The sequence below is a fragment of the Chroicocephalus ridibundus genome, chromosome 4, assembly GCF_963924245.1.
Source record: "Chroicocephalus ridibundus chromosome 4, bChrRid1.1, whole genome shotgun sequence".
Lineage (NCBI taxonomy): Eukaryota > Metazoa > Chordata > Aves > Charadriiformes > Laridae > Chroicocephalus > Chroicocephalus ridibundus.
Genome location: NC_086287.1, coordinates 27,393,069 through 27,405,487, shown reverse-complemented (window position 1 = coordinate 27,405,487; position 12,419 = coordinate 27,393,069). Strand labels below are relative to the sequence as shown.

General features: G+C 43.1%; 1 protein-coding gene across 28 annotated transcripts in view; it reads left to right on the top strand.

Moving 5' to 3' along the window:
- The window catches only part of NRXN3 (neurexin 3), a 1,025,535-nt gene that overhangs the window by 266,370 nt on the left and 746,746 nt on the right, over positions 1-12,419 (top strand). For 17 of the 28 annotated variants that reach the window (XR_010071082.1, XR_010071083.1, XM_063335033.1 and 14 more), the window contains 2 exons: positions 4,027-4,050; positions 5,815-5,976. Coding sequence is in view for 25 of the 28 variants with exons in the window: in XM_063335033.1 (XP_063191103.1) it covers positions 4,027-4,050; positions 5,815-5,976 (186 nt within the window). In the remaining 3 variants the exon portion in view is untranslated. The remainder of the gene's footprint in view (positions 1-4,026; positions 4,051-5,814; positions 5,977-12,419) is intronic. The other 11 variants (XR_010071084.1, XM_063335032.1, XM_063335030.1 and 8 more) reach the window with 1 other exon arrangement.

Sequence of the window (12,419 nt, the reverse complement as noted above, 5' to 3'; positions counted from 1 at the left end):
GTTATGGGGATTTCACATCTTTCTTTTAAATATTTGGGTTTGGAGCTGAAGATACGTATCTGTCTTTCCTATATGAATCCCTGTATTTCTACATCCTCAGGATGTCTGGGTCTTTGATGACACAGATGACAAATCTGTCATCAGACTTTCATGAGACTACAGGGTCTTGCTTATGGCAACATGAGTCCATTTCCATATCCAGTAGTTGATATGCAGATGCAAATTTCATTTCTTAGGCAGTGGATGGGTCTTAATGATCCTATTTTGTTCAAACGTTCCCATCAGTCCAGTAGAGGGAGATACACTAACTGGCTGAGGTTTGTCAGTCTGAAAGGGTCAGAATATAAGGCTTTATGATGTGGTTTTTTATTTTCAGGTCTCAGAACGGCTGGTCTCTGAATATCTCAGTATAGCTTACTGGTCAGTTTAGTTAATCATACTCATTATTTTTGTCGGAAATCGGTTTTCAATGGGAAAATGTGCCTTGAAGCAAAATGCATCCTTGCTTCATGCCAGGATTGGTTTGGATGTTGAAGAAACAGAAAGATAGGAAGGGTCGCAGACAAAACTATGTATGGGAAGCTCTCACTTTCTTTTCCTAATCTTTAAGCTAGTGATTTTTTTAATTTATTTTCTGGGTCCACGGTTAAATGGAAGTGTGTTTACGCCTCTTTGTCCTTGATTAGACCAGGACATTTCTGTGGTGATTATTAGAAAGCAGGTGAGTCCCTTGCCAGTTAAGCAGCACCGCAATTTTTTAATCCTCCTGCTCTATTCACTACGCATGTTTTCATGTGATCCTGAATTCTTAAAGAGTTCAACCTGACTGGGCAAGAGAGAAGATGTTTTAATGAGATGGCTGGTCTTAAAATCAAATTAAAAATAAGTAGCAGTGGTGATTTGGGGTCCAATTCTATAGGTAGGCACGACAGAATACGGTTCAACCAACAAATGGCAATAAGGCTGGAATTTTTTTTGAGTCATCTTTTTTCCCTGGATACTTCCATTTTAACTTCTGATCAAGTTCCGTCTCAAAACTAAGACACTGACCCAGAACCTAAAACTGCCCAGAAATTGGAATTGATGAGGCCTTGAGGAGAAGCAATCCTGCTAGTCCTGAAAGTTGTTATCCAAAAATTATTGGTAAGTTTAACCAGAGTTTTCAATAAAGAGAAACCTTGAATGACACAGGCTTCCTGCTAGGTCCCATGCATTCTTAGTTTTAATTGGTAGTACTAGGGATGAAGAAATCTTACAACCCTTCGATCTTCAGGATAAATAGTTTGGAAAAGATTGAAAACTTGAATGGCTGATAACTATTTAATACCTGCTACAGACATTTTTCAGAATACAACCAAGAATGGTCTCTATATACCTTGACCTTATAAATGCTTCATTTAACACACACAGAGAGAAAAAAAAAGAAAAAAAAAAAAAAGATAAAGACACCATTCTAAATAGAGCACAGGATGAGGGAGTTTAGTTTTTCTCCATTCTGACAGCAGCTTCCAGCAGCTTATGTCTCCTGGTTTTGTGTGTGTGTAGATGAGAGAGAGTTTCTCTATCTGTAAAATACTTAACCATTTTTCAGACAGCTATGAACCTGTGAAGTCCTTTGATATCTTCATATGGAAGACATAATAAAAGACAAAGATTATTTATCATTTATAAAATTATACATGTTGTCCTTTATTGCATCCAGTATAATTTTGTATATTCTAAATAATTTTGTATGTAAGATATTATCTACTCTGCATCTTTCCTGACATAAATTCACCTGTAAAGTTGCAGCATAATATAGGTCACTTGGAAGTCTTGTTTGCAGCTGTGCTTACGTTTCCTAAAAAAAACCCACCCCCAAACCAGAAAACACAACAAAAAACCATTGCCCCTGAATATTGAAGTTTATTAAGAAAATCAGAAGCCTCCTTGTAACTACTTGAAAACATTTCACTGAACATAAATATGTTGCTCTTTAAAATGAACTTAAAAATATTATTTAGAAATTCCAAGAATATGATCCAAAGCTAGAACAATTCCAGGTAAATGGGCTCCCAGCAGCTTCAGGTTGCCATCTAGTCTTTTCCTCTGCTCTTTTTGGGTTTGGGAGAAGGGGGAGGAGGATTTGCATAATTTTTTAGTTGTTCCTGGAATTAGAGCAGAACTTTAAATAGCTGGACTTTTGCCCAGTACTTTTTGGAATTGTTAAATGTTTTGTAGCTAAGCTAGGAGAGTACTAAGTGGTGCAGCTTTTTTTTTTTTTTTTTTAAAGATCAAATGACTATCGCAGGAGTTAATCTCCTTAGAGACAAACCAAGTGAACCCACAGATTCCCTTGAGTAGTGATTGTTAATGTCAAAGCAAATCTCCTCATTTGTTTATCTTATTATTTCAGTTAAAACTAAGCCCTCTTTCCGCCTTGTGAGAAACCTTTACTAGAAATAGGATCATGGCTGTATTTTACCAGGGTTTTCAGAGCATGTCTGGGGCAGTGTGGCATGGTGGGAGGAGGTGGAGAAGCAGAGGAGACTGAAGGTCAGACTTCCTGTGTCTGTCTTCAGGTCTGCTGCTGACGCTCCATCTCGTTTTTAGTATTTGTAGCTCTTCGCCCTATCCCGTGCTCCAACTCCCTTGTTTTTAAAAATGTATTTACTAACAGAACGTATCACTGAGAGTGAAACTTCCTTGATGAAGAATTCAGGAGTTTGCGCTCATTGTGCACAAGTACAGAATATTACTATTTCATTCCCATAGATAAATAAAATATACTTGGGACATTATGTTCAATGCCACAGAGTTTTCACAAACTTATTTCCTTAATCAATGCACAACTCTGAAAGTTGCAAGCAGATAGTTTTCACGTGAGGCAGCATAGATCTTGCTTCCATAATTTAGGATAGTTCTTACCAACTTCATTCATGCTGGAACAAGGACTTGGAGCCTCCACGGCCTGCACTTTCCTATTAACACTGAAGCTAGTCACCATGCAAACCCTGCATTAAAGATCTTGAGTTGCCTAGCTGCTAAAAATCAAACAAGAAACAATGTGTAGGTTTGAACAGTTGGCATCTGCATGCCATGGGAGAGATTAACATCTGCGAAGTTCTGCTAAGCCCATCTGAGTGAACCGACTGGTGAATTCTCCTCGCTCCTTCATAATATACATGCAGTATAGTAGGAGAGACACTAAATCTTGTCAATCTTCTGTCTTCAACCTTGACACAAGCAACACAATTCTTCCTACACAATTCCTCGACAGATTTCTTCCTACAGTAGTAGAGGTTCAACTCCTGTGCTCTCAGATGACAGAAGTGAGCTACAGGCGAACAGCCAAGCACAGGCATTTTTGTGTGCTTCTCCTGAAAGTCACAAAATCACCTGCTGTAAAGAAACCTGCAGATTGGGAAACTTGGAAGGAAGACTCAGAGTCTTGGACTCATCTTCATCTGTATCCTCCAGCCAAAGGAAATATTGGCCTGCTTGTGATACTCTGCAACACTGGAGGGTAGTGAGGCTTGGAAGAGGAGCAGGAATGTAGGTGGGTGGTGGTGGGTAGAAGGAGGGAGTCATGGTTGGGTTTGCGCTGAAGGGGCAAACTGTGTGCTGTGCGTGTACATCTCTGAGGGTAAGCTTCTTGTTTGAGGGAAGCACCTTGATGGGCATTTCAAGAGTAAGTATTGCACTGTTTTAACTTTGCTTCAGTCCTGGATAATGTATATGAGGGTTGAAGTTAATGACTAATAGCAGGGTGGGAAGACTAGGCAGCACCCTTCTTCTTTACAGTCTAGATGGCATGGTTCCCCATAGAGTCCTGGTCATATTGTCCTCTTTCTCACTTTGTGTGTCTCAGGTGCCCCACGCCTTTTTTTGAAAGACTAACACTAGACCATTCATGCAATGTGTCATTTTTACTAACCAACTAATGTACTAACACCCTAACGACTCATCTTTGCTTTTAGTTATTTTAATTAACAATCGTTCTGTTCACGATTTTTTAATTTCCTTTCTTCCCCCTTTTCCGCAAAGCACTCAGGCATTGGACACGCTATGGTAAACAAACTACATTGTCTGGTAGATATCATTCTTATTGTCTCTTTTTTTGGGTTTGCCGTGTGTTACCTGCCTTTTCCTCCCCCTACCCCCTCTTTTTCCCCCCTCCTTTATACTTACTTCTTCCTTTAATTTTTTTTAATTTCACTGAAAACACTTTTTTCCCCTCTTTTTTTTTTTTTCCCTTCTTTTCTTCTTTTTTAATGGAAAAACGAGCAACAAAAGCAACTAACACAACTCTTCCGGAAATGGGGTTTGGACATTTCTTTCATTAGTTTCTTCACCTCCCTCTTTAGTTCTTCTTTTCCATTCTGGTGATAAATTGTTGGGTTTTTGTCCCTTGCTTTTATCTTTCTCTCTTTTCTTTGGTTTTCATTTTGCCTTTTTTTCCCCCCCCCTTTTAGTTTTTGTTTTTTACTCTGAAGGTTTCTAGATCAGAACCATTGCAGGGCCTCTAGTCCATGGTGGTGAAGGCTCTCTTTTTCTCTCATCCTTTTGTTGTGGCAACGGCTATTACAGGCAAACTGGCCGGAGTTGTCCTCTTTCTCCTGATTTTCCCCCGCTTCCCTCCCTCCTCTTTCTCTCCTTCTCCTCCTCCCTCTTGCCCCTCTCTCTCACTTTCTCTCTCTCTCTCTCTCTGACCTCTACCTGCCGTGGCCACAGGAGCTCAGCCGGTTGTTTGTTTCAGTACACACTCTGCATGGCATGTCCACGTCTGGTGACTCGCCCGTCTCCTCCTGGCCTCGATCTATTTTCCTCCATCTTCCCTTTAAGCCACTAACAACATCTAAGCAAAACACATCAAATTCACTCGCTCCTCTCCCTCCCTCTCCTTCTGTCTCCCCCTTCACCCTCCATGTGTTTGGGGTTAGAGGTTTTGGGGACATTTCTGTTTGGTTTTCCGTTTTCTGATTATTATGGAGTTTGTTTGGTATTTTTATTTTTGATTGCATGCAAGTGTGAAATAAGTTTTCCTTCTCCCTCTCCCTCTTTTGTATCTTTTGTTCCTGTTATCTTCCTGGGCTCCAGATATACTGGCATGACATGTCAAAGTGCAGTGTGTGCATGCTTTGTGTTTTCTTTCTTTCTCATCTCTGCTTCTCTCACACTTGTTGGTGTGTGATTGATTTATTTTGATTTATTTTATTTTGATTGATTTCCTATTTATATTTTGGTTATGAGTTAGTTTGTAATTTTTTTTTTTTTTTTTGTGGTGGGTGGCGGGTGTGTGTCTCTCTAGGTACATGGCATGCACATCCATAACATATTGAAAGTGAGATCCCTCTCCTCTCTCCCTGAATGCATGATCGTCAGTGTGCTGTGAGCAAAAGAAACATGAAAAATAAAAAATACCAACCTCGTCTTCATTAGTGTTTTTTTTTTTTTTACTAACAACCATAACTAACTGTAATCATTGAAATAAATACTAATTAATCATAAAATCAGCTAATATGAGAAATATCTTTCAAGGACAGTTCCATTTTCTGGCCTGAGTTAGATGGAAAGCATCTCGATGGGTAGACTGCCGGGTCGGCCTGACAGTGCTGATACACCAGAAAGGGGAGAAGCAGATGCTGAAGCATTTCCATTTTGGGTGAAGCAGACCAGAAAATGGAGCTTGGCTGAACTAAAAAAAATACATCTCAAATCTCAACAAAATCCTTAATAAAACTGCCATAAAAATATAGGGGAGGTAACTTTGTTCTGTTCAGGATTGTAAGGTCATTGCTGGGATTTTCTTTGTCCGTTGTGTCCTTTGAACAGGTGACAATCTCTGTGGATGGCATCCTTACCACCACGGGCTACACACAAGAGGACTACACCATGCTGGGCTCAGATGACTTCTTTTATGTGGGAGGGAGCCCCAGTACTGCTGATTTACCTGGCTCTCCAGTAAGCAACAACTTCATGGGCTGCCTCAAAGAGGTAACTATTTCAAATTAATCCTTGTTTCTGTGCTTTTGGTATCTCATATTCATTGCTCTTTCCTGCCTGTCATTACGCGCTCAATGTCTTTCCCTGATGCTGAGTTTTGCGCTGATACTGCAGCGGCTCTGTAAGGATAAACTTGCCATTCAGCTGGACAGAAGGCATCAACTCATGAGTTTATGGTCATAATCAGACTTATAGTGCCTGGATTACAGAAAAAATACCCATGGTAGTGGGAGAGGTGTCTTCCATAGGCTGTTGACGATTCAGAGGGAAGCATTACAATCTTCTAGGCACTGAGGCAATAGCCATTTAAAAAAAAAGACAAATAGCCTTTGATTACTGAGCATTTTTGAGTGAAAAAATCATAATTGGAAGTGTATTTAGGATATATTTTTAAGGTCCTATATTCCACCTGGGAAGATAGTTTTCCAGGAGGATACAGAGGTTGTATAAACTGGAAAAATGAAAGTCGAAGGTGACATAAAATATATGTGTAAGTTAGGTAAGGAGAATGCAGCATGAGGGGGCATACTGGAGAAGTGGCAAAAATGTGGCGTGTGGACTTGGAAGTGTACTGTGTTGGTAAGCCCATGCACCAGGGCTGCTGCATTGGTCAGGAACAGATAGCTGCCTTCCCAAACCATGTTGTCTTGTGCTTGCTGGCTGCCCTTGTCACGGTGTTAATCCACAATTTTGAGAAAATCCACACATGGGTAATAGAGATTGGACTGCCTGGCTAGCAGCAGGAACCAGAGTAGTGTTCTGTGGAGGGGGGGGGAGGGAGAGAAAAGATGAAGCCTCAGCCCAAATCTGGAACTTGGTTCAGTTGTTCGTGTGTTATGCCCTGTAGTCGGCTTTCCTATCTCTTCTAATAGAATTTGTGATGATGACTGTGATTAATGGTAATACAGATATTGACACCCTCTAAACGTGTGACAGAAAGCTTACTGACAAACAAGCTTAAGTTTTCTGTCAGCTTCCTAGCTAGCCTGGAATAAGAGGTTCTTGCAAGAGTTTTCTCCCTAATGTTGTGATCCTGTACTAATACTGTTTTTCACAGGGTGTGGCTGGGTGGGTCTAATTTTATTTGCAGCCTGGAGGGATGTCATAAATATCGTCTTTGTACGATAATAATCTCAGAGGGAAGGCAGAGCTGAGTTTTCATACAGGAGTCATGGAAACAGCGATGCTGAGCTAGATGTGTGACTGTAACTGCCTGACAAGCTACCATCCTACTGATGCTCGACTCGTGGTGTCAGGGGTTATATGTTATGTGCCAGTCCTTTGATGTGAGCAATGGCTGTCAAAGTCTGGAGCTGCTCTCCTGCCTGACCTCTGGATTAGTTAAGGGAGTGCACATATGCTGGAAAACAGGCATGTGAGCATCTTACATAGGAAATGAAACTGCCCTGCTGAATAGAAACTGTCATACAGAGATCAAATCCCCCTGTTTTCATCTATAGAGCCTTGGGCCTGATTTTCATAGGCACTGAGCATCCTGGTTTGATTGAAATCAAGAGGAGATACAGCTTCTTAGTGTCTCTTTAAATCAGGATCTTAATTTTATTTATGGATGCTATGAACATAACACTTAGCAGAGGCCATTTTTATGTGTGCTTTAAGTCAAGCCAATGGAGCAGAGAAAGCAGCGACAAGAAAATCTTCAGCAGCTTTATTATTTATATAATCATTTGTATTCTATTAGCTTGCACAATGTGCTAAGAGCTGCTTACATAGCCGTCCCAGGCTCATAATGCTCTGAGAGAAGAAAAACCCAAGCAACCACTTAAGAATGAGAGGAAAAGGAAGAAAACAGATAATCATAATGTGCTTTGTAATCTTCACTCGACAAGGCAGTGACAGGAGATGTGTATGAGCAGCTGTCTCGACTTAAAGACAGGCTGGTGCTGGATGGGTTTGAGCTATAGTCTGCTTAATAGCAGCCTGCTCTTAGTAGTGGTCCAGTAATGCTTTCAGCTGCTGTGAAAATGTGCCCCAAATGTACTTTGCCTGGCTTCTGAGGACGAATCCAGTATACGCTATTCACTAAGCGTAAGTATAGTGCGGGGTTGTCAGGGCAGGCACCTGGAAAATGGGATGAATGGAGAAATGAAATATTTCATAAGGAAAGCCGTGTTATTAATTAGCACTTCGTGTGTCCATTCTGTCATTTCTTCAGACCCGCTAGGACGCAGGATGAGTTACCGCAGGTATCTCTAGGACGTGTAAGGAAGCTGACTGTTGTGCTTTTCCTCAGTTCTGTTTTTTGCAAGTGGAGGTGATGAGGAACTGCGATTAATGGAGAAAGAGCAGCCCTAGACAACTGTCAGAATCCTGACAACCTCCAGAAGTGCTGCTGTAACACCGACACCTGCACAGGGCAGGGTCTGACCAGAACAGATAGCCTGTATAGGCTGAGAAGGGTTCTTATTGCATATGTAGTGAGTTATTCTCAGACATCAAAGCAGGCTGTGCTTTCATTAAGGGGAGCTTTGGTTGACTTGAGCAAAAAATAGTTTGCCTTGTGAAATCCCTCCTGGGGTCTGTTTCCTCTTCTTTCTTTTTGCTAGGGATGAAAACACTAGGTAGCACTAGGCAAAGGTAGCAGGATCAACCTGAGATCCACCTCCAATTAGAGGACGGTTCTTTGGAGTGTTGTCTTTATGTTTACTTCTGAAATGGCAGGGTATATATGTGCAATGCAGTGCAGCATGGTATGGAGCACCTCTCCTATGAGGACAGGCTGAGAGAGTTGAGGTGGTTCAGCCTGGAGAAGAGAAGGCTCCAGAGAGACCTTATAGTGGTCTTTCAGTACTTAAAGGGAAGCCTACAGGAAAGATGAGAACAAAATTTGAGCGGGGCCTGTTGCAATAGGACAACAGGTTATGGCTTTAAACTAAAGGAGGGTAGATTCAGACTAGAGATAAGGAAGAAATTTTTTACGAGGGTGGTGAAACACTGGCACAGGTTGCCCAGAGCGGTGACAGATGCCCCATCCCTGGAAACATTCAAGGTTAGGTTGGACGAGGCCCTGGGCAACCTGATCTAGTTGAAGATGTCCCTGCTCATTGCAGGGGAGGTTGGACTAGATGACCTTTAAGCGGTCGCTTCCAATGTAAACTATTCTATGATTCTATGAAAGAAAGCTGCGCTGGCTCGAGAAAGTTAGAATGCCTGTGGGGATCAGCCTGACCCCCTGGGGCAGCCAGTTTTGATCCTAGAAGGGGCAGAACTGGGTTCTGTCTTGTATGCCTGTAATGTTTCTGATTCCAGAACTGGCTACAGAGAACTTAATTTGGCCTGTCAGCCTGACCTCGGTACCAGGAAAGATCATGGAGAAGATCATCTTGAGTGAGCTCTCACAGCAAGTACAGGGCAGCCAAGGAATCAGGGCCAGCATGGGTTTAGGAAAGGGAGGTCCTGCTTAATCAACCTGATCTCTTTCTATGACCATGTGACCCACCTTCTGGATGTGGGGAAGGCTGTGGACGTTGTCTGTCTGGACTTTGGTAAGGCCTTTGACACCGTCCCCCACAGCATTCTCCTGGAGAAGCTGGCGAATCATGGCATAGACAAGTGTACTCTTCACTGGGTTAAAAACTGGCTGGATGGCCATGCCCAGAGAGTTGTGATCAATGGGGTGAAATCCTCTTGGCAGCTGGTCACCAGTGGTGTCCCTCAGGGCTCAGTTCTGAGGCCAGTTTTGTTTATCTTTATCAATGATCTGGATGAGGGGATTGAGTGCACCCTCAGTAAGTTTGCGGATGACACCAAACTAGGTGGGAGTGTTGATCTGCTTGAGGGTAGGAAGGCTCTACAGAGGGACCTGGACAGGCTGGATCGATGGGCCAAGGCCAACTGTATGAGGTTTAATAAGGCCGTGTGCCGGGTCCTGCATTTCGGTCACAACAACCCCAAGCAACGCTACAGGCTTGGGGAAGGGTGGCTAGAAAGCTGCCCAGCAGAAAAGGACCTGGGGGTGCTGGTGGATGGCCAGCTTAACATGGGCCAGCAGTGTGCCCAGGTGGCCAAGAGGGCCAACAGCATTCTGGTTTATCAGGAATAGCATGGCCAGCAGGAGTAGGGAAGCGATCGTGCCTCTGTACTTGGCACTGGTGAGGCCTCACCTCGAGTACTGTGTTCAGTTCTGGGCCCCTCTGTACAAGAGGGACACTGAAGTGCTGGAGCGTGTCCAGAGGAGAGCTACCAGGCTGGTGAGGGGTCTGGAGACCAAGTCATATGAGGAGAGGCTGAGGGAGCTGGGCATGTTTAGCTTGGAGAAGAGGAGGCTGAGGGGAGACCTCATTGCCCTCTACAACAACCTGAAAGGAGGTTGTGGAGAGGTGGGTGTTGGCCTCTTCTCCCAGGTGAATAATGACAGGACCAGAGGAAATGGTCTGAAGTTGTGGCAGGGGAGGTTTAGATTAGATATTAGGAGGAATTACTTTACTGAAAGAGCGGTCAGGCACTGGAACAGCCTGCCCAGGGAGGTGGTTGAGTCACCGTCCCTAGAGGTATTTAAGAAATGTCTAGATGTGGCACTTCAGGGCATGCTCTAGTGACAGAGATTGTAGGTTGGTGGGTTTTTTTGTGTGTGTATGGTTGGACTTGATGATCTCAAAGGTCCTTTCCAACCATGAAAATTCTGTGATTCTATGATACTTAGTCTCTCGTCCACCAGTGCTGCAGGAGCTTGAGCTTTTAAGGAAAATATTCTAAGCTAAGAAAGTTAGACAAAGGGGTAGGATACACCGTAACAGCAAATATTGTTCCTTTCAGTTTATGTTTTCTGGTAGAGCAATGCTCTTTTTTCCTACCAAAGTCCTAGCTATGGAATCGCCTGTTCCCAGAGACATAGCACATCCCAAGTGGATTGCACTGCTGTTTAGAATGGTGAAGAACATCCTGCCAAGCCCTGTACTGATCTCTTGAAGGTATTAAAGCAGAATGGTCAATTCCTACTCCTCTGCGTTTGTTGAAAACTTCCCCTAGGGACGTCTGATTTTCCTAGGAAAGGAAGGGGATTGATACAGGCTTTGGGGTGAAACTTTCAGCCTTCCCTCTGTAATCTCTCTTATTCATCTGGACTGCATCAGCCTCGCAGTACAGCAACCAGACTGCTCACATGGGAGCTAGAAGGGCTCCTTGAGTGGAACGTTGCCTTCCCGCTTCCTCTGAGATTACATGCAGGTGCTGAAGTGCAATGAGGCAGAGTGCCTAATGACCCCCTCTGCCCCTTTGCAGCTGGGAAGGACTTCTCCACTCAGCTGGGCTTGGTGGTAGGAGGAGTGGCAGCTCTGGCAGGATAGATGCGTCATGTGGTCAGAGTCTAAGCCTTGACTAGGAGGAATTGGAGTGCATAAGAGTGTGTTCCTGGCAAGGAACTAAGGGTCTTAGGGTTCCTCTGCTGTGGTATCTAAATAAGTCATGGTGAAGGTAACCATGTTTTCTTTGAATTGTCTGAGTTAACGTTTCATCCTTTCACCACAGACTAGATCTTCCTGTCTGTTCTTTTCCTTGTGGCTACATGTTCTTCTTGAAGAGATTCCACTAAGTTGCTAGCAGTAATATACCTAAATCATAAATCCAAGTGCTGAATGAGTAGTTCAGGTTGTTCTTTTTCCTCCGTTTTCATCAGAATTAAAGACGTCCCAATGTCTGGTAGCACTGTTTGTTTTACATTCCGCCGTAGTCATCCTGGTAGTGTTGCAGTATATCTGACACTGTAATGAAGGAGCAAGACTGGAAAATAGAAGTAACTTTTGCCATGAAAATTTCAAAAGGCAGAATATGCAAATAGGGCAGTACGCAGACATCAAACATGGACACCGCATTGTATTTGCATAAAATCTAAGGCTTTCTGGACCTTCAGTCTGAAGATAAATTGTTCTAGCAGAACTCAGGGGGGAGGGGGAGGAATCTGGTGTATTTTCTGTCATGGAGGAAACCAGATATAGAGATGGAATAGGAGGAGGTACAGAAGCACATCTGAAGCAAGTGGGCAGAAGTATTTTTTTTAATGGATGTCAGGGAAGGAGTGACAGTGCTTTAAGTCAGTGAATGGATAAACAGGGAGAAGGACTGCCTGAAGGTGGAAAGGGAAGAGGACACATTAGTAGTTTTCAGAGACAACCATGTAGCCAGAAGGAGAAAGGTAATGACAAACAGCTATGTTTTGCATGTACTGCCAAGTCTCATGTTTGAGGTTCCAGTAGTCAGGGATGGAGATGGAGGGTGGCTGGGTAGGAAATTTAGCTGTGTAGACTAAGAGGGAAAACTGGATTTCAACTTCCAGTTGCTAGGGAAGGGAGAGAATCAGGATATTTCCTAGGCTCTATTAGGGAGCTAGCCATTGAGATTCGATTTACTTGGAGCAGTGTTTAGATGGTACAGATGGAGGTGCTTTAGAAGAGCCTAAGGTGGTCCCTAAAGAATGG